Consider the following 20657-nt stretch of genomic DNA (forward strand, 5'->3'; position numbering starts at 1 on the left):
TCTGTAGGCCTGGCAGTTTGTATCCCATGAGTCATAGTCTCTTTCCTTCCCATCTAGGGCCTCCCCTTGGCATTGCAGCCTTCTTGGGTTGGGGGTTTAGCTTCCCCACCAGCCGTTCATTTCTGGTTCCGGCCCCTGGCTGTAGGAGAGCACAGCTTAGTGTCCTTGACTTTTGGTCTCATGTTGCTATCTCTCAGCCTTCTTTATCTTTTACCCAGACCACCTGCAGACCTCAGTGCAGCCATCACCCTCGTACTTACTGTTCCCTCCTCCGTGTTCACAACGCATCACCTGGTGGGTACCCTCCCACTGGTCCCCACCATAAGGCCCCACCTCTTGCCTTTTTGAGCTGCTCCTGGCACCACCTCCCATGGGTTAGTTCTCTGGGAAGCAGCCTTAGAGACAGAGTCACTATTGGGGGCTGAGCCTTTTAGGGGAGAGGTGGGTGAGCAGGCGTGGGCCAAGAAAGGAAGTGGCATACAAGCCAGGCTCAGCACCTCACCTGACCCCCAGGGACTGGAGCTGAAGGGACCCACCAGAGCAGCCGCCCACTTGCTGGGCCTAGATGAGTGCTCTAATGACTCTGCCTCGGCCCCTCACTGGCTGGGCTGAGCGAGGTGGCTCTTGGCAGCTGAGGCACGAACCTTCTCTCAGGAGCCTCGGTGGTGGGCATCTTGTGTAGCACCAGGCTTGGTGAAGGTGGCACGTGGTTTTGGAAGCAGCCCACCAGTGGAGGGCTTTTGTGTGGGTGCTAGATGGTGACCAAGACAGAGCCCGTCAGCCGGGCTTATGTTTCTTCTCAGTTTTTCTTGTGCTCATCTGTGTTGTGTCTTAATTTTAGTATTTATTTTGTTACAATATCTGTAGTACTCGTTATTACAGAATATATTTGTTAAACTTGAAACCAGCTTTTTAGGCAGAAGTTTGGTTTCAAGAAAAAGTTGAGTTGGTGCTTATAAAAGCTGCAGGTTTTTTCTGTGCTTCTAGTTAGTATTTTAAGTAACAATGCAAAAATGCTATTTCTGCAGCTAAAACAGTGTTACACCAGAAAAGCAGCCGGCCTCCTGTACCTATCTCCAATGCGACCAAACGCAGTTTCCTAGGCAGCCCTGCCTCAGGGACTCTGGCTGACCTGCAGCCCCCTGTGCAGCCGCCGGCAGAAGGTTGTCACAGGCACTACCTGCACCCCGAGGAGCCTGAATACCTGTAAGTCTGTCTCTTCGCTTTCACAGTCAGTTCACCATCTTGTGCCCCTTTCTGTGTTTGTTTAAAATTTTAATTGAAGTTACCTTTTTAAAAATAAGCAGTTTGTATTAGCTTATGAAAAATTTTCCTTCTGCCCCTGCCCCTGCCCCTCTGGCCTCTCTGTCCCCTCCAGAGGAGGGGAATGATACTAGCTGGAAATTCCTCAAGGATGTGTACCTAATTGTAACATTGTTTATGAAACAGGTGTTTTCTGTTCTCTCTCTCTTTTTTTTTTTCTATGTGTTACAGTGTTGAAGGAATGATCTAAAGATTAGAAAGTTGAATTCACACTTTAGATGTGCTGTTTATGGTCTCATGGACATAAAGAATGACATCCTCTTGCATTTCAAGTATTGTGAATTCTTCAAAGAAGAGTATTTGCTTCATTAACTTCAGGGAGGAATTAATTTGATTCTAGTGAAAGTGCATAGAGCTGTTTAAAGGCTAAACAACTCTAGAAATAGAGTTGTTTAAAATGTGTTTTTTCGAAAATGAATTTTCACCGTGAAGACCTAATTTGGATAAACGTATCTGGGGCAGACTGTGGGAGGATTGGGGAAGGGGGTGAAGGAAGCTCCCCATGGAGTCAGAGTGAGCTTTGTGCTTCATGAGGCGGCAGGCCCACAGTGCTTCTGGCCTGGAGCCGACCAGCATACCTGAGGTAGAGAAACACATTTGAAACGTGGCCATTGAAGGTGAGGTTTAAGGTGAAGACAGCGTTCAGAGTGGTTTTAAGTCATTCACATAAACGAACGGTTCAGTGAGCAGCATGGCTTAGAGTGGACTCAGTTGTTGCAGGTTGCTTGAGAGGAGCTAGACCGATGGCTGTGCTGAGGGATGGGATGCGGGGCTGCCAGAGCCAGGAGAAAGGACTTGTTGAGAGGCCCTTGTGATGTAGGCAGTGAGGGCGGTGCACACCCAGGGATGGGGCAGAGCTGAGGGAGGGGTTTGCCTGTGTTCTGTGGAGGGTCTTTGAGACTGGGGTGTCTGTCCCCAGAGCTGAGAACAGAGGTGGAGCAGTAACTCCATGCCTGTCAGCACAGGTGGGGTCACTGAGTGGGGAGTATGCCTCTAGCTGAGCCGTCCCTCACATGGGGACAGCGTGGACACTCGACATCCTCCCTCTGGTCTTTGCATGTCTGTTGTTGAGCCCGGTGTATGTGTGAGCACAGGAAGCTGGTGCTGGTTACACACTGCCCCGTGACCTGCTGTTTTCACCCAGCAGCCTGTGTGAGAATTTTTCCACTTGGTGAATCCTCCTTTACCACAGTTTCAACAGCCACCCAGTCTTTCACATCACGGGCGTGCTGTGAGGTATTGCTGTTCCCACAGCGTCCAGGCTGCAGGATTTGCACTGTGCCCTTCCTGCTCTTTGTGGATTGTGCAAGAGCAGGATTTGTGCCGTTCCTGCTCTTCCTGGCTTCCCCGGCGCCCTGCCCTGAGCCCCTCTCTCCGTAGCCCTTTCAGAGAGTCTGTGTCCCGGCTTTGGTATCCTCTTTAGGCCTAGGCGTGCTAACTCTGGCCCAGGGTGCCGAGCTGTCCCCTGCCATCTCCCCGGCCTGCCCGCACCTGGCGGATTGTCCTTTTACCAAATTCTACCCAAAGTGAAACAACTAAGATAGCTGCCCTGTAGGGTGAGGGCGCTTGTTTTCTGGGAAGCTGGTACCTGTGGAGTGGCAGGGGCTGCTGGGTGCCCGTCTCAGGGGTGCTGCTTTGTCAGAAGTGCACGAGCTGCACACCTGTGACCTCTGCCTTTCCCGCGTGTGCTGTTCTTCCCGGGAGTGCGGCCCTCACACCCGTGCGTCTGTGTGCACCTCTCGTTGTTCTTTCTCTTAAGCTATAATCCAAGAAATGGAAAAGTGTGAGTAATGTTGAGGTTTTTATGGATATTGCCATATTGTCCTCTAAAAATGTACATTTTTACCCTCCCACCAGCAGTGTGGGAATGTTCATGCTGCTCTCTGATGGGTTTAAGTTACTCATCAGTATTTTCACAGCTGTAGTTTAGTGCAGCGGGCATCATCTCTGACGTTCTCTCTTTTTTCATTGAAGCAGTATTGTGCATATTTGAAACTGTTACTTGTCAAAGGATCACGTTTTCTTTTTACTTTTGCTTATCTCAAAAGTTCACTCTAATGGCAGGCTCAGGTTTTGCTTTTCCCATGGGAAGCTGGTTGTGTTGTAGACACATCCGGGAGTCGGTGCGCCCGTTGCCAGTGTGTGGATGTTTATCCCAAGCTTGAAGTTCCTGGTGCTCTTTTTCCTCATTTTTAGAGTCATTAATTTTTCCCTAACAGTCCGAGTTTCTCATAGCTTGGTATGAGTTCAGGATGGTCCTGTACACTTGCGCATTTGTTGTTGAACTTAAAGGTTGATAAAGGTGTGATTTTCCCCTTAATTCTTTTTGCATTTAGTGGGAAAGGAACTGCTGCCTTCAGCCCATCCCATCCTTTATTGCCACTACGACAGAAACAGCAAAAATCCATGCAGGGAGAGGACACCCCTGGTAAGAATGTTGTTTCTTCCTTAACATTTTTTTTCCTTAATTTCTCCTTACTATAGATTAGTAAAAATCATACTTCTCAAAACTAAATCATCTTATTCTGATGTAGTGATTTTAGTTAAGACACTGGCCAAATACATTTTAACTTGTGTTGATGTGTCTCAGAATGTATCGCCTTGCAGTGAAAGTATCTTTGAGAGCGATTATGTTCTGTGTGGTAGATACAGAGTGACTGTGGTGTCAGCAGGGGCTCACACATGCTCCAGTTCTCTCTCAGTTCTGGTGACTTCATTGGACCAGTCGCTGTTGAGCCACGTGTTGCCATCAGAATGAGTGAACGTTGTATGGTTTTGCTTCTCTGCTTTCCGTGGGACCCTTCTGGTGTGTTGACTTGCGAGGCATTTTTCCGGAGAAATGATGGCCAAATTGAAAGAATTTCGAGGGATAGAAAATTGGTTACTTAACACTGTCTGTTTCCTCTGAACTGCAGATCAGCGACATCGATCGAATTCTTTGACCCGAGTCGATGGTCAGCCTCGAGGAGCAGCAATAGCATGGCCAGAAAAAAAAACCAGGTGAGTCTCTCCGTTTCAGATGTTTCTGTTTGGAATGTTTTTTACATGAAACAGCAGTTCCTCAAGATGTCATCCCAACCCCCTGAGGATCACCGAGACCCTTTTAGGGAGTCCCTGAGGTCAGAGTTATTTTTATAACAACACCAGGGAGTGACTGCCTCTCTGCGGCCTCACTCTTCGTGAGTGTGCTGTGGACTTTTTCAGAGGCTGCTGGTGTGGCAGCAGGGGGAGTCAGGTACGAGGGTCCAGCCAGATCCCAGAGCTGTACAGTGTCAAGTAGTGCCCGCCCTTCAGCTGGAAACTTGTGTTCTGAAGGATATAGTCATTTGTCATGGAGTGGGCTTGTTACTGTAATTTCAATCAGTGTTTAGAAAACGTCTGAGCTTTAATTTCTAGGACGATAAATAGAGAGTAACACTGATCAATAGAAACAAAAGCTCTTTGGGGTCCTCAGTAATTTTTAAGGGCGTCAAGAGGTCGTGGGACTACATTGTTTGAGAATCACTAAGCTGAAGTGATCTCTGGTTTTCTTCTGCCCCGGGGAAGAATGAGTTTAAATCTCCTGCATGTGAGAGGCGTGTTCTCGTTGCGTGGCCAGCATTCTCACCTCCAGGTCCGTGTTGGGGGTCTTTGGTGTATACAGCGCACCCAGTGGGCCTTCCCTGTGTTTCAGGCCCGCGTCCCAGCCGACGCCTTTTGCTTTGCATCATGCTGCGAGTTGTGAAGTGGATCCCAGCTCTGGTGACAGTGTCAGCTTGGCCCGCTCCATCAGCAAAGACAGTTTGGCATCCAATATTGTTAATCTGACCCCACAGAACCAGCCACACCCCACGGCCACGAAGACCCACGGAAAGAGCCTCCTGAACAATGTCAGTATTGAGGATGAGGAAGAGGAGCTCTTGGCTATTGTTAGAGCAGACGTGGCTCCCCAGCGTGCCAACCCGGAGTTCCCCAGGGCCTCACCCCGGGCCTCAGGCCTTGCAGCAAGTGCCCAATCTCCCCAGGGACAGCTGGACACCTCGGAAAGTAAACCTGACAGTTTTTTCTTGGAGCCTTTGATGCCGGCAGTGCTTAAGCCGGCGAAAGAGAAGCAGGTGATCACCAAGGAGGACGAACGGGGGGAAGGGAGACCAAGGAGCATTGCGTCCAGGAGGCCCAGCGAGGGCCCCCAGCCTTTGGTACGAAAGAAGGTGACTGGCAGTCGTGACTTGAATAGGACTTTTACCCCGATTCCTTGCTCAGAATTTCCCATGGGCTTTGACCCCACTGAGACGGGACCGCAGTCAGTGGAAACCGCAGGAGAGGTGTGTGGTGGGCCTCTGGCCCTCGGCAGATTCGATCAGTTCCCCCAGGGACCATCCACAGATGGCTTCTTCCTTCACGTAGGCAGGGCCGATGAGGACTCCGAGGGAAGGTTGTATGTTAGTTGTTCAAAAAGCCCCAACTCCCACGATTCAGAGCCATGGACTCTCCTCAGGCAGGATTCTGACTCGGATGTGGTGGACCTAGAGGAAGCCGAGCACGATTTCATGGGTGAGGCCCATCCTGTGGTTCTCAGCAAATACATCGGGGAGGAAGAGTCGGCCAAACTGCAGGAGGACATGAAGGTGAAGGAACACGAAGACAAAGATGATGCCAGTGGCCGCTCGAGCCCCTGCCTGAGCACAGCCTCTCAGATGAGCAGCGTGTCCGTGGCAAGTGGGAGCGTGAAGATGACCAGCTTTGCGGAGAGGAAGCTCCAGAGACTCAACAGCTGCGAAACCAAGTCTAGCACCAGCAGCTCCCAGAAAACCACTCCAGATGCGTCCGAGAGCTGCCCCGCCCCTCTGACGACATGGAGGCAGAAGAGGGAACAGAGCCCGGGCCGGCATGGCAGGGACCCCGCCAGCCTCCTGGCGTCTGAACTAGTGCAGTTGCACATGCAGCTGGAAGAGAAGCGTAGGGCCATCGAGGCCCAGAAGAAGAAGATGGAGGCGCTGTCGGCGAGGCAGCGCTTGAAGCTCGGCAAGGCTGCGTTCCTGCATGTGGTGAAGAAGGGCAAGGCTGAGGCTGCCCCACCCCTCAGGCCGGAGCACTTTACAAAGGAGTACTCTCAGCACAACGGGGAGGAGTGTGAGGACGGCGTTTCCAAAACCGAAGACTTTCTCGTGAAGGAGGAGCAGAGAGAGGAGCTCCTTCACGAGCCTCAGGATGTGGACAAAGAGAGCCTGGCCTTTGCTCAACAGCATAAAGCAAAAGACCCCGTGGCTCTGCACGAGCTGGAGAGAAATAAGGTGATCTCCGCTGCCCTCCTGGAGGACACTGTCGGGGAGGTTGTCGACATGAACGAATGTGACCTTTCCATTGAGAAGCTCAACGAAACCATCAGTACGCTGCAGCAGGCCATCCTGAAAATCTCTCAGCAGCAGGAGCAGCTTCTCATGAAGTCCCCCACCGTCCCAGTGCCGGGCTCTAAGAATAACTCGCAGGACCACAAAGTGAAGGCGCCGGTCCACTTTGTGGAGCCACTGTCTCCCACGGGCGTGGCTGGCCACCGCAAAGCCCCCCGACTGGGTCAAGGCCGGAATTCCCGTTCCGGAAGGCCGGCAGAGCTTAAGGTCCCGAAAGACAGGCCACAGGGCTCCTCCCGAAGTAAAACCCCGACGCCCAGTGTAGAGACGCTCCCGCACTTGAGATCCTTCCCTGCCAGCAGTCACCCTCGGACCCCCACAGATCCCAGCCTGGAAGGCGCCCCAGAGCCCAGCGGTGACCCTCACGGGAAGTGTCTCTTCGACAGTTACAGGCTCCACGATGAAAACAACCAGCGGACACTTACTCTGTCTTCTTCTAAAGACGCCAACATTCTGTCAGAGCAGATGAGCCTCAAAGAAGTTCTGGATGCAAGTGTGAAGGAGGCAGGGCCTGGCTCCTCAGACGTCTCGGGAAAAGAGAGCGTTCCTGTGGAGGAACCCCTGAGGAGCAGGGCCAGCCTCATTGAAGTGGACCTCTCTGACCTGAAGGCCCCTGACGAGGACGGGGAGCTGGCAAGCCTCGATGGTTCGGCGGACCTCATCAGTGAAGGCGACCAGAAGCCAGGGGTCGGCTTCTTCTTCAAGGTAAGGGATCGGTAGTGTCTGTTTCAGGTGCTCGTGAGATGTTGCCACACCACGTGATTGTAAGAGAGTTAGAGAATGCATATCTGCGCAGGCTGGCCAGCCACTTCCGTGAGAGGCCCGGGGACATGTGTGTTTGGCTTTGTGGACCACAGAGTCTCTGTCCCGAGGACTCTGCTTGGCCAGAAGCAGCCCTGGGCAGTACGCAAGCAAGTGAGCATGGCGTGGGTCAAGACAGCTGTGTTGTGAGCCCTGAGACTGGCATTTCACGGGATTTCAACATAGTTTTCTTTTGGTGATTTTCTAGTCAAAACCCTGTTGTTGCCTCGTCCCGCCCCAAAGTGTAAAAAGTGTTCATTGCTAGAATGCTCTGGCAGTGGCCAGGCCTGGCCTGTGGGCCGAAGTTTGCCAGCCTCTGCTATAGCAACTTCAAAAAACATTTTGTCTATGTCTTTCTCGTAATGTTTTTTTCCTTAGAGATGAAGGGAAGCGTCAACTGTGGGAACTGTTTTCATAGCCAGCTACTGTGCCATGTGATATTCTTGTCAGGGATGTTCATCATCTCCTAAGATTATAAGACCATATTTTTTGTTGTAGCTTTTCAGTGTTTAGATATATTTTGATACAGTTACTTATAATATCAGGTACAGTCATGTGCTGTACAGTTCTGTAGCCTAGGAGCAGTGGCTGATAGAGCCTAGGCGTACGGGGGCTCTGTCATCCAGGTGTATGCACACTCCGCGATGCTCACGCATCAGCGAAGTCTCCTAAGGACAACCTGTTTCTCAGAAGGTTTCCCCTGGGCAAGCGACACGCAACTGTTTTCTGCTTTGCCTCCAGGCAGTTGTGAATTTGAGTGAGATGATACCAAATAATCAGGCATTTCTTAGCAAAAGAGGCAAGCTTTATTTGGTGGTTGCGCTTCTGAAATGTAAACAAAACTTCAGTATTTGCTCTTTTTTTATATTTGGACAGAGTCTCGCTCTGTTGCCCAGGTTGGAGTACAAGGGCATGATCTCTGCTCACTGCAACCTCTGCCTCCTGGGTTCAAATGATTCTCCTGCCTTAGCCTCCCGAGTAGCTGGGATTACAGGCTTGTGTCACCATGCCTGGATAATTTTTTTTTTTTTTTTTTTTTTTTAAAGACAGGGTTTCACCCTGTTGGCCAGGCTGGTCTTGAACTCCTGACCTCAGGTGATCCACCCTTGTTGGCTTCCCAAAGTGCTAGGATTATAGGCGGGAACCGCCGTGCCTTGCCAATTTTTGTATTTTTAGTAGCAAAAAGGTTTCGCCATGTTGGGTAGGCTGGTCTCAAACTCATGACCTCAAGTGATGAGGTCTTGGCCTCCCAAAGTGCTGGGATTACAGGCATGAGCCACCGTGCCCAGCCTTGCTTTTATTTTGGAAATACACATGTACTTTTTAAGGCAAACTGGATCTCGTGTGAGACGTTTGGAAAGTTGGGTGATGCCTAGTGCCCTTGAAATGCCTTCTTCTTCCATTTGTATTTTAGAGTCTGTAACGGTTAAAGAAAAGCGTAGAAGTCTTTATGCATTAAACTTTTAAAAGTGTAGTGAAAGTCTGCTGCTGGGTTGCGTATGGCTGCATCGGGCGTCTGAGGGGGTTCCTGTCATGCTCTGTGTGGCTCTGTCTTGCAGGATGAACAGAAGGCAGAAGATGAGCTTGCCAAGAAGCGGGCGGCCTTCCTCCTGAAGCAGCAGCGCAAGGCCGAGGAGGCGCGCGTGCGCAAGCAGCAGCTGGAAGCAGAGGTGGAGCTCAAGCGCGACGAAGCCCGGTGAGCCTCCTGCCTCGGGGGAAGGCAGACCGAGCAGGAGCCTGGCGGGTCCCCTGCAGCCCCTCTTCCCTTCCTGGCACTGGGGACGGACCACAGCAGTAAGTGCCTGTGAGGGTCTCCCTTCTCCACAGACGACCTCCCTGAACTTTCACGACCTCTGCTGTTGGGCAGTCGGGACGTGTGTGGCCGGTGGCCGGTGTGGCAGCGTGGCCTGGGTGGGTCATCTCCCGGGCTGCCCTTGCAACCTCTGTGTTCCACTTGTGGAGGCTGGCCACCCTTGGTCCCAGCGGCCAGGGGGAAGCCGAGAAATACACCTGGACAGAGCGCTGTGGCGCAGGCGTCGTGGCAGAGGCCCTATGACCGAGCAGTGTCTGGGCATGTGTTTCTCTCAGGCGCAAAGCTGAGGAAGACCGGGTCCGGAAGGAGGAGGAGAAGGCGCGGCGCGAGCTCATCAAGCAGGAGTACCTGCGGAGGAAGCAGCAGCAGATCTTAGAGGAGCAGGGGCTCGGCAAGCCCAAGTCAAAGCCCAAGAAGCCGCGGCCGAAGTCGGTGCACCGGGAGGAGTCCTGCAGCGACTCGGGCACCAAGTGCTCCTCCACCCGTAAGCAGTCCCTGCGTGGGCAGCGCTTCCTGCCGCCGGTGGCGGCCTCACGGGCTTCATCTCATTTCCGTTTTCTCAAGAGCGGTGTGAGGCGGGAAGGGTGGAGATGGCTCTCCCTGTTTCACACGTGAGAATGTTGAGACCGCTGCTCTGAGACGCGGCACATCCAGGTGCAGCCCGGCTCCCCGGGGCGGGATGGGGATGTGGCCTCTGTGGCCGCGCTCTGCGGGGCGAGGTGAGGGGAACAGGTACAGGGGACAGATAGGTGTCTGTCGGAAATGTCGGAAGCTGTTCATGCACCACCGTCGGTTTCTGTCTCTGGCAGCTGATAACTTGAGCCGGACTCAGTCAGGCTCCAGCCTGTCATTGGCTTCGGCAGCGACAACAGAACCCGAGAGCGTTCATTCCGGGGGCACACCCTCTCAGCGGTAAGGGGCCTGAGACGCTGCCGCTGGATGGGCTGGAGGATGTTGGAAGGGGAGGGTGGGACTTCCTGATTAAAAACTCTGAGAGAGGGTTTTGTAACTTTTAATTTTGATATCATTTCACATTTACAGAACAGTTGCAATAATGTCACCAGGAATTCCAGTGCCCTTCACACGGGCTCCCCAGCTGGTTAAACCTGGCGGCCTCTGCTTTACTGCTCTCCCCGCCACCCTCCCCACACTTGCACTTGTGCTTTTTCATCATCATGAGTCAGTTGGAGACCAAGCATGGTGGCTCACTCCTGTGAATCCAGCACTTTGGGAGGCCGAGGCAGGAGGATCACTGGGCCCAGGAGTTCAAGACCAGCCTGGGCAACAGAGTGCGACCCCCATTTCTGTAAAAAATACAAAAAAAAAAGTTAGCCAGGCATGGTGGCACCCACTTATAGTCCCAGCTACTTGGGACGCTGGGGTGGTAGTACCGCCTGAGCCCGGGAAATGGAGGCTGCAGTGAGCTCTGCTCACGCTACTGCGCTCCAGACTGAGATGCTACCAAACCCCCAAAACCAAAACCAAACAGAGAAGACCACTCAGCTGGAGACGTCTGGCCTTTTACAGTATGTTTGCTAGAACAGGATGTTTTCTTGTGTGATCAGTTACCAAGCCAGCATGTTCATCCGATTCACAGTCCCCATTCAGTTGTCCCAAGAGTGTCCCTGACAACTGTGTGGTCCCCTAGTCCAGGATCTGGTTTGGGCTACAGATGGCCTTGAAATGCCGTGGTCCTTTAGTCTCCTTCAATCCAGAGCCGTTCCTCAGCCTTTCTGTGCCTTTCTTGACCTTGACTTTTGGTGAGCACAGGTCAGTTATCCTGGCTGCCTCTCAGTTTTGGTTTCCTGTGATGAGACTGTGGCCTCGTGCTTCTGATTGAGCGGCCCAGAAGTGAGCGTGCATCTTTCTCAGCACAGCTTCCCAGGTGGGCCCCAGGACTGCTCATGTCATGAGGAAGTGACTTTGGGGGAGAGGTTGGGGACTGGTCTGGACCTCACGGAATTGCCTTGCAAGGACTTTAGTGACCACGGTGCAGCTCCTGCTCACCGCTTCCTCCACGTGTGTCGTCCCCTCCATGGGAGCAAGGGTCTTCCCCCGTCCATATGTTCCTTTTTCTTTTGAGATGGACTTTTGTTCTTTGTTGCCCTGGCTTGAGTGTACTGGCCCGATCTCAGCTCACTGCAATCTCAGCTCATAGCAGCCTCCGCCTCCTGGGTTCAAGGAATTCTTGTGCCTCAGCCTCCCGAGTAGCTGGGACTACAGGCACGCACCACCATGCCCAGCTAGTTTTTGCATATTTGGTAGAGATGCAGTTTTACCATGTTGTCCAAGCTGTTCTTGAACTCCTGATCTCATGATCTGCCCGCCTCAGCCTCCCAAAGTGCTGAGATTACAGGCATGAGCCACCGTGCCCGGCCCTGCCGCTTTATGTTTATGAGTACACCATGTGGCCCCTGCTCCGTCTGCACCCGTGGGCCACATTTTCTTGTCTCTTCCCCATCTCATGGCTCCTTGTTGTCCCTGGGCTTTGTGGCGGATCCCTCCAAGGGACTGCAGATTCTGTGTGGGTTTTTATTCTGGCCATCAATTACCCCGGGTGGATTCAAACTCCAGCGCTGTCTGCCTCCCTCGTGAGAGCAGCAGCTGACATCTCTGAGCAGCTGTGTCCAGACTTTTGGCATCTGTTGTGCTCAGTGGAGACTTCCCTGCAGGGTGGAGCTCAGGTCTTCCAGGGATCAGAGTTACCGGAGCCCAGGTTTTCAGACTCGGCCTGCTGTGGTCCCTCCTTCCCTAGGTCTCATCCCTGGCTGGGCAGCACAAGCGGCCTAGGCTTCGTCCTGTGGCTTCCTGAGCCAGCAGCACTGTGGCTCAGTGCTGTGCCTGTGCCCTGCTCGAGGGGGCAGTGCCTTGAGCAAAGGCTGTGTGGAGGAGAACCCCCTCGGTGAAGGACTGACTCCTCTCTGTCCATCTTCATCCCCTTAGTGCCTGGAGTGTTTGCTTTTGTATTTTGCTCAGAGCGTCTGTACTATGTGGGGGATGTGGCGACTTGAGCCTCACCGTCACTGGAAGCCTCCTCCCCTGCTGATGTGCTCCTGTTCTGGCTGCGGGCTGGCCCTTTGCCAGCGGTAGTGAGAGGAAACCAGCGCTTTACCTGCCTGTCTCTTGTCCGTTTCTGCCTGCAGAGTGGAATCCATGGAAGCCTTGCCCATACTGAGCCGGAACCCGAGCCGGAGCACAGACCGAGACTGGGAGACCGCGTCGGCGGCGTCTTCCCTGGCCTCGGTGGCTGAGTACACAGGTGACAGCCTTCCCTCCTTAGAGGTTGTTGTATACACGGCCGCAGGCCTTCGTGTGGCTGTTGCATTGACTGTTACCTATTTTGGTCTAAAAAGTATTTTTCTAACAGAGATGTTTTATTTAGTGAAAGCAGGCTATTTTTAGCTCTTTGGTGCTGAAATGGGCGTGTAGTTTAGTAGAAGCTCTTGGTCCTGCCTCGCCCTCCTGGTGGTCCACCTTGCTGTCTGCCATGCAGGTTTGGCAGAGCCGGGGAGTGCTGGGGCTTCTTGGCTCTCACCAGCTGCCCTCTGAGCCAGGCGTGGGCTCAGGACACGGTGAACTGGAGGGGCTGCTGCGGCTGAGGAGTATATCCTGGGGCCTTTGAGCTTTAGACTTTTTACAAGTTGTTTTCCTGGTTGTGTCTTTATAGCTAAGTCGCTGAATTTAGAAAGGAGATAAATTAGTGATTACCTTTCTTTGTCTTTGGTTGTTTAAAAATTTATAACTTAAATTTTTTTGAATAGACTTTAAGTAGCTTTTACTTCCCATTGTAAATGTCATAAATATCTGTAGTTCAGCCTACCCACTGCTTGTGTCCAAGATGTTGTTGGTTTTCTTTGTTGTGTGTGTTCGTGCCTTAAAATGATGATTTTGCCACCCCTGGCCTTGTTTCTTAGGCCCCAAGCTCTTCAAGGAGCCCAGCAGCAAATCAAACAAGCCGATTATCCACAACGCCATATCCCATTGCTGCCTGGCCGGAAAAGTGAACGAACCCCACAAGAATTCCATACTGGAGGCAAGTGTCATGTTTCAACACTCGGTTTTTATGTGGAATAAAAAGTGTGTATAAATTAAGAGTTCTTTTTAAAAGAAAACATCCCAATCCTTGATGCACGGGCGTTACTGCTGTGCGGTAGTGACTGGCCCTTTCCCCGGCGATCGCCAGGCGGGGCACCCACGGCGCTCTCCTGAAGCTCTGCATGGAGTTGCCAAGGCTATGGGAGTTGGAGTGGCCTCAACGGAGAGCAGAATTCTCACCAGAGGTAGGGCCTAGACAAGTGGGGACAGTCTCTGTGGGCAGAGCTAGGGTCTTGAGGCGGGGGCCTTCTGGGCCAGTGAGAAGACTCGTGTGTTCAGGGTGGGTGAGAGTGGGGGCGGAGGTGATGGGAGGGGCCTTGGGTCCCTCTGGGTTGGGGTAGGGTGTGAAATGAGGAAGGAAAACTCAGCTTAAATTTTTTTGTGGGGATGGAATCTCGCTCTGTCCCTAGGCTGGAGTGCAGTGGTGCAATTTCGGCTCACTGCAGTGTCTGCCTCCTGGGTTCAAGCGATTCTGCCTCAGCTTCCTGAGTAGCTGGGACTACAGGCGTGCGCCACCACGTCCAGCTAATTTTTGTCTATTTACTGGAGACAAGGTTTCACCATGTTGGCCAGATGGTCTCAATCTCTTGACCTCGTGATGTGCCCGCCTCGCCCTACCAAAGTTGTGGAATTACAGGCGTCAGCCACCATGCCTGGCCTAAATTTTTTTAAGTGGAGAAAAATAGTGGAGCCAGAGGGGGTCGTGTGACTAGAGATGCAGGAGGCTGGCAGCAGGGCGGTGTTCATGGGGAAGGCCGTGTTCTGGGAGTGGGGCAGAGCCGGGGCCATGTTGGGAGCAGCTCCACCTTTGAGTCTGGGTTTGCCAGAGAATGGGAAGCTTGTCTTGGGAAGATGCTAGTCGCTTTGGTTTTGTTGACTGTCACCTCCCTGGGACAGCACTGCCCATGTTTGCTGCTGGAGTGAGGTCCAGCTTTTGTCGCTCTAAAGGTGAGGCAACCGTCTCACTGTGTGGGACGATCCAGTGGAGCTGGGAGGAAGGGTGAGGGTCAGCACTCGTGCCCTGCACAGTCTGAAGCTTTACATACATAGCTGAGGGAGGAGGGGAGGGCCCTCCATCATTTCATAAGTGGTCATGGTCTGCCTGTCCTGTTCTGGTTGCTAAACACACCCACAGCCTGGGCCCCGACGCTAACAGAGAAGTTGAGTACACTGTCCTCTGGTGGAGGGATGGAGCCTGCAGGGCCGGGCCAGAAATGCCTGCAGCTCTGTGGGCCACGAGGGCCTGTCAGTGCAGCGTAGATGGTACACGGGCGACCTCCATTCATAGAGGAGGGCTGGACATGTCTGGGCCGTGAGCTGGAAGTTTGGGCCGGCTGCAGCTCTCAGTGGGAGCATTGGTCACCGTAGGTCTTAATGAGAAGGTGGTAACATTTGAGCGCAGACTTGGAGGGAGGGTACAGACTTTGGGGAAGGCCGTTCCAGGCAGGTGGGAGTGAGGCGTCCCAGAATCCATGGGCCGTAGTGAACCTGTGCTGGAGGAACACCCAGGAGGGTGGGCCAGGGTTCAGAGGCTGCATCCCCACGTGGGGCCTCTGTTGGCTGAAGGAGGACTCCACTTTACTTGGAGTGAGATCGTGGGCACAGGTGTGGGCAGAGGAGGGCCAAGAACCCACCTCCCTTTCCCAGTAGATAGAGCAGTCCGCGAGGTAGCCTGGAGATGAGTGAGGAGGGGCCAGGGCTGGAGCAGCAGAGTGGGGAGGAAGAAATGAGGAGCAGGGGCCAGGGCCGGAGCGGCGGGGTGGGGAGGAAGGAGTGAGGAGGGCAGGAGAAGGCCCGCATCTGCTGAGTGCGTGGACTCCAGAGTACCTAGTGTGCATGTCTGGGGAGGGGCTTGGAAGCAGGAATCTGAGGGTCCTGTGCAGGTTCTAGGCTGGCCCCTGAGGGGCAGGAGTGGGATTCCAAGGGAGAGGAGGCAGAGCCACTGGACCCCGCCCCAGTTTGAGGCACCTGTGCGGTAGGCCGTAAGTTGCTGGCCTTGGGATACAACGGCTTGTGAATGAGTGAATGAAAATTGTGCAACAGTTTGTCATCCACCAGAAATTCTGCTTTTTAATAATTAAGACCGACCTCTGGTCCTTAGTTGGTTGTTTTAGTCGTGAAAGTGAAAGTGACCTGTGGAATTTGTGACCCACTTTAAAACGGACGTGTTCTTTTCTTGATAGTGCAGATCATCTAGACTAAGAATGGCCCCTGACCCAGGCAGGTCTCTCATGGGACTGGGGACAGAAGCGACCGTGGTCATGCTCTTCCTGCTTAGCTTTCCACATGGAGAGGTGGTTGGCTGTTTGTATCAGTGGCCCTCAGGGTCACCCTCATGTGGAGATGCCCTGGAAGGACGCGTGGGACTCAGTGTGGAGTCGACCCACAGCTTAGATTTATTCCAGCAGTATGGAGGGAGCCAGAGCCACTGGGTGCAGAGGTGGAAGACGCAGGCGGGAGCCAGGCTCTGTGCAGCCCCCTCTGCTCTGATTCCTCCTGCAGCCAATCCACAGCAGCCTGTGGACCATGGAAAGCCTTTTTGAGACTGGATGCCCTGAGCTCTCCATGGGGGCTGGTCACGAGGCACGTCCCCTGGCTGGGACGCCTGGGAGGATACCAGGGTCAGCATGCAGACCCGCAGCTCCGGCTCAGGGAACCCCGCCTGTCAGCCTGTGAGTGACTGGGAACTCCACAGACAGCACAGTCCCAGGTGCCCTCAGGGCCGCCCTGCAGGCTGGCCTTTCTAGGACAGCAGCCCTCTTGGCCGTGCCTCGGGAGTCGTGGGCACCACACGCTTTCTTACTGTGGAGGTGACAACACATCAGATGAGCCCCACTCCCCCACAGTGCCCTGTCCCTACAGGTTATTCTTTCTTACTGGCATCTAATTCTGTTCATAAACAGTGTTTGTAGGGTTGAAATCAGTATTATATATACAGTTTTGGAGTCTTTTAAAAATATATGTATTTATTTAAAATAATAAGCCCATTATATGCTGATACATTATATATTTATGAAAAATAACTTTTCTGAAGCCAAATAAATAGAAAAATGGCATTGACATAAGAGGGCTGGCATCTCAGCTGCTTGTGCCTTCCGCCCATTACCGCCACACGGCCCAGGGCCTTGGGAAGGTTCCACCACACACTCCTGAGAGAAGCGAGTGAGAGGCAGTGAGGCCTTAACTTCTCAAAGTCAAGGGCTTGACCTTGCGATTCCTGGGAAGGCCTCAGGCCTCCTGGGCTGCATGTGGAGAACTGCTGGGACGGACTCACGTGCTCAGATTCCCAGGCATGCGGAGGATCTGTTTTTAAAAGTTACCAAAACACTTGAAGATACGTTTTAAACTTTAGAATACAATCCACAAATGCTGTGATAGGCATCAGCAGTTTGTCATATTTACTTGAGATTATTTTGTTTTGTTTTGTTTTGATACAGAGTTTTGCTCTGTCGCCCAGGCTAGAGTACAGTGGCATGATCTTGGCTCACTGCACCTTCTGCCTCCCAGGCTCAAGCAGTTCTCCAAGTAGCTGGGACTACAGGCATGCGCCACCACACCCTGCTAATTTTTGTATCTTTAGTAGAGATGGGGTTTCACCATACTGGCCAGGCTGGTCTTGAACTCCTGACCTCAAGTGATTCGCCCACCTTGGCCTCCCAGAGTGCTGGGATTACAGGCCTGAGCCACTGCGCCTGGCCCAGATTCTTTTTTTTGATAACTTTATGAGATATCATTCACATACTGTCAAATTCACCCTTTTAAACTATACCATTCAGTGGTTTTTAATACATTCATAGAATCCACAACCATCACCACTGCCTAATTCCAGAACGTGTTGATCCCCCAGAAAGAAACTCTACACCTGCGAGCAGTCACTCACTAGCCTTCCCTGCCCCAGCTCTTGGCAGTTGCCAGTCTACTGTCTGTCTCCATGGATTTGCCTTTTCTGGACGTTTTTATAAATGGAATCATAGTTTCTATGACCTTCTGGGTTGGGCTTCTTTCACTTAGCATGGTGCTGTGAGCGCTAGTGGTGTAGAGTGTAGTGGGACTCCATCCTTTTCATGGCTGCACGGTACCCATGCCTGCTCAGCCCTGTGCTGTAGATCTGTTCGTCTGCTGATGCACACTTGGGTTGATTCTACTGAAAACATTTGTTATTGAAACAGAACAGATGTACATGTTTTCGGGGGTACATGTGATATTTTTGTTTCAGCGTTTTGCCTCTTAGGGATAGTGCTGTTATTTATATGCAGTGTTTTATGTGGACGTGTGTTTTCATTTCCCTTGAGTATATACATGAGAGAGAATTGCTGGATCCCACAGTAACTGCCTGGCGGTTTGGAGAACGGCCAGGTTGTTTTTCACAGTGGCTGCTGCGCTCTGCATCCCCCTGGCAGTGAAGGAGCCCGCTGCTCGCCAGCACTCATTACCGCCCCTCTCCTGGGTGCCTGCCATCCTCATGGGCATGACGTGGCATCTCATGGTGGTTCTGACTGGCATTTCTCTGGTGGCTAATGATGAGTATCTTTTCCTTTGCTTTTCTACTTAATCTTAAAAGCATTTTTTCCCCTTGCTTGCCTAGATTTCTTAAGTCTCAGTGGCATAGAATGCTCCAGGACAGGGGTCCACCGTAATTGTTTAAAATAGGCAGGCTGTAGCTCACATGTGGGAGAGCTTCTCAGGGAGCGGTTCCTGTTGAGGCGCCGTGGGAACTCACCCCGTGGTGGTTGGAGTGGCTCTGAAGTGTCTGTCTCTTCCCCTGTTCTCTCTCCACACAGGAGCTGGAGAAGTGTGATGCCAATCACTACATCATACTGTTTCGTGATGCTGGCTGCCAGTTCAGGGCGCTTTACTGCTACTATCCTGATACCGAGGAAATCTACAAACTCACTGGCACGGGGCCAAAGAACATCACCAAGAAAATGATCGACAAACTGTATAAATACAGCTCAGACCGAAAACAGTTTAACTTGATCCCAGCTAAAACCATGTCTGTCAGTGTGGACGCACTCACGATTCACAACCACCTGTGGCAGCCCAAGCGGCCCGCAGTGCCAAAGAAGGCCCAGACTCGTAAATGACCCCGACGCAGCCGGCGTCCAGAGGGTGACCCAGACTTGTAAATGACACCCTTGTGGCCAGCATCCAGAGGGTGCCACGGGGTCCTTATTTATTGTTTTCATCTGTTTGGGTACGAAGTGTGCAAAGTCACAGACCTTTTGCAAAGAGGTTTCTAGACAACAGAAGAAAACCCCTCTCTCAGTGCTCATCTCACTCAGAGGATGCCAGGCAGGGCAAGGATGGAGGAGCAGATGCCGCCTCTGCAGTGGCTCATGCTGCTGTGGCCACCGCTGACCACTGAGGCTCCCGGAAGAGGGTGTTGCTGGGCGAGATCCTGGGCTGCGGAGCCCCTTACTTGAAGTTCTCCTTCAGCATACACTAGACGTGATCCACTTTGCTTTCTCGCTTCTCACCTTGCCCTTGCACATTGCCGGCGCCCTCATGTTGGCCAGCTGTAATCTCATGTGACTGTAGGACCGAGGCTCGATCTTGGCTTGGGGTGTTTGAATGTCTTTAGAAAAGAAATTCATAATGGGAAATCTTTCATTTGAGAAGTTGTGTGATATTTATTGATTGTGTCTACTGCCAACATTTATATCCAATTGTAAGATTTCTGAAAAAGATTCTTATTCCTTGCTGCTCAGCAGAAGTTTACTGAAAATACCAGTTCACTAAAAGCACTGAAGTCTGCAAAGTGTGTCTTCTGCTAAAATAACGTTTACAGACGTGAAGATGGTTTCTGGCCCGCAATCATGAGGACGGGGAACGGTACTAGGCGCTGGCGTTTGCCTCATTCAAAGTAGGCAAGCTGAGCCAGCTGCCGCCATCATTGATTCAGTTTTGCATAGTGCGCTGATTTGTTCACTTTAATAAAGACAGATTTTGGTAAAGTAGAATGTTTTTCACTCTGAGCATGTTTGTCCTAAAAGGTGATGATGCACTTAAGCCGACAGTCCCTTTAGTGGTTTCGTTAGGTCACGACCTGTCCCGTCTGGGTTCTGCATCTGGTAGCGCTGCGTGCTCTCAGAGGAGCGTGCCGCTTTCCAGGTAGACGGATGCCTTTGTTTTGTTGCCTATTTAAAAACAAGTGGTCGTTTGCAGTTATTTCAGAGCTCCAAGTAAGCGGATGGCTTTGGGTTCTTTCTGCCTTGGTCCCAACAGTGTTGATGCCTCTGCGGAGCGGACATTCCCAGGAGCAGGTGCATGCCAGCCTCGGCTGCCAGACACTGCTGCCACTGACAAGCTGCCAGAAGATTCTGGAGCCACTTAACATTCATTTTGCACATATCTTCTTGGGAGTGTTACTTGAATCTATCTTGAACTGCAGAAGAAATTAAAGATCAGTAGGGAGAAAAAGAGACAAGTGTAACTTACATAATTTTAGACGGAAAAGGTGAGTCGTGTACATGAGGGAAGTGGTACAGAACGCAAGAAGGAATTGCAGGTCTTACCCCTTTCCTCAGTCCTTTGAAGAAAAGTGCAGTCTGTTGCGATTTTGTATATATTGTGTTAGCCACAGCCGCTCTCAGTCCTGTAAATAGGGAACTCAAGGCCGTATGATTGCTCAAGTGCTGAGTGTCACACAGTCCTAAGTGAACTTCCTGTTACCACGCTTTCACACGTGTGCTTTATTCCTCACTGTATGTTTGATATTACCGTATTTATTTTAAGAAAGCACTAAAATGTAATAAAGTAATGAACTAATTTGCTTTACATTGAATTGTATGTGTGAGGTTGCTGTGGCTCATTTTGCTGACCAGGCGTCACCAGCCCCTTGCTTTATAGAGTTTCGCGTTGTTGTTTACCATGGCCCTGTCGAAGTCAGTGCGATTGGATTGTTTTTAATGAAGAGCTAGAAGATGTCTGGCATAGAGCTGGAAAACTGCATTCCCATGGAACTTCTGAGCAATGGAGAAAATCCTGGATTTTCTCCATGGAATTAGCCGATGTGTGGGGCATGCTGAAACGTGTCCTTCAGCCTGTAGGATTGTTCGCTGTTGGGTGCCAGTAAGCAGTAAGGTGGCATGGACGTTCCTGATGTCCTGAGTCACAGGCCAGTGTTCACCTCACGGTTGACGGACGCGTCCCCGCGTTCTTCGTGCCTGGACGCCGCAACCCTTTTAATTTGTCATGAAAAGTTTCAGACACAGGATTCACTTTTGTGGTGGTGC

The 20657-nt window shown here is 51.9% G+C and overlaps 1 protein-coding gene across 6 annotated transcripts in view; it reads left to right on the top strand.

The window, feature by feature from the left end:
* CAMSAP1 (calmodulin regulated spectrin associated protein 1) overlaps positions 1-20206 on the top strand; it is a 94004-nt gene extending 73798 nt beyond the window's left edge. For all 6 annotated transcript variants that reach the window (XM_021671437.2, XM_012445205.3, XM_012445208.3 and 3 more), the window contains 10 exons: positions 1029-1206; positions 3660-3751; positions 4239-4323; positions 4997-7418; positions 9074-9210; positions 9603-9811; positions 10137-10239; positions 12471-12586; positions 13242-13360; positions 18204-20206. In XM_021671437.2, the coding sequence (XP_021527112.2) occupies positions 1029-1206; positions 3660-3751; positions 4239-4323; positions 4997-7418; positions 9074-9210; positions 9603-9811; positions 10137-10239; positions 12471-12586; positions 13242-13360; positions 18204-18506 (3764 nt within the window). In that variant the 3' untranslated portion in view covers positions 18507-20206. The remainder of the gene's footprint in view (positions 1-1028; positions 1207-3659; positions 3752-4238; positions 4324-4996; positions 7419-9073; positions 9211-9602; positions 9812-10136; positions 10240-12470; positions 12587-13241; positions 13361-18203) is intronic.
* The last annotated feature ends 451 nt before the right edge of the window (positions 20207-20657 follow it).

The sequence above is a fragment of the Aotus nancymaae genome, unplaced genomic scaffold (genome assembly GCF_030222135.1).
Source record: "Aotus nancymaae isolate 86718 unplaced genomic scaffold, 86718_ANA_hifiasm-v0.15.2.pri h1tg000063l, whole genome shotgun sequence".
Taxonomy (NCBI): domain Eukaryota; kingdom Metazoa; phylum Chordata; class Mammalia; order Primates; family Aotidae; genus Aotus; species Aotus nancymaae.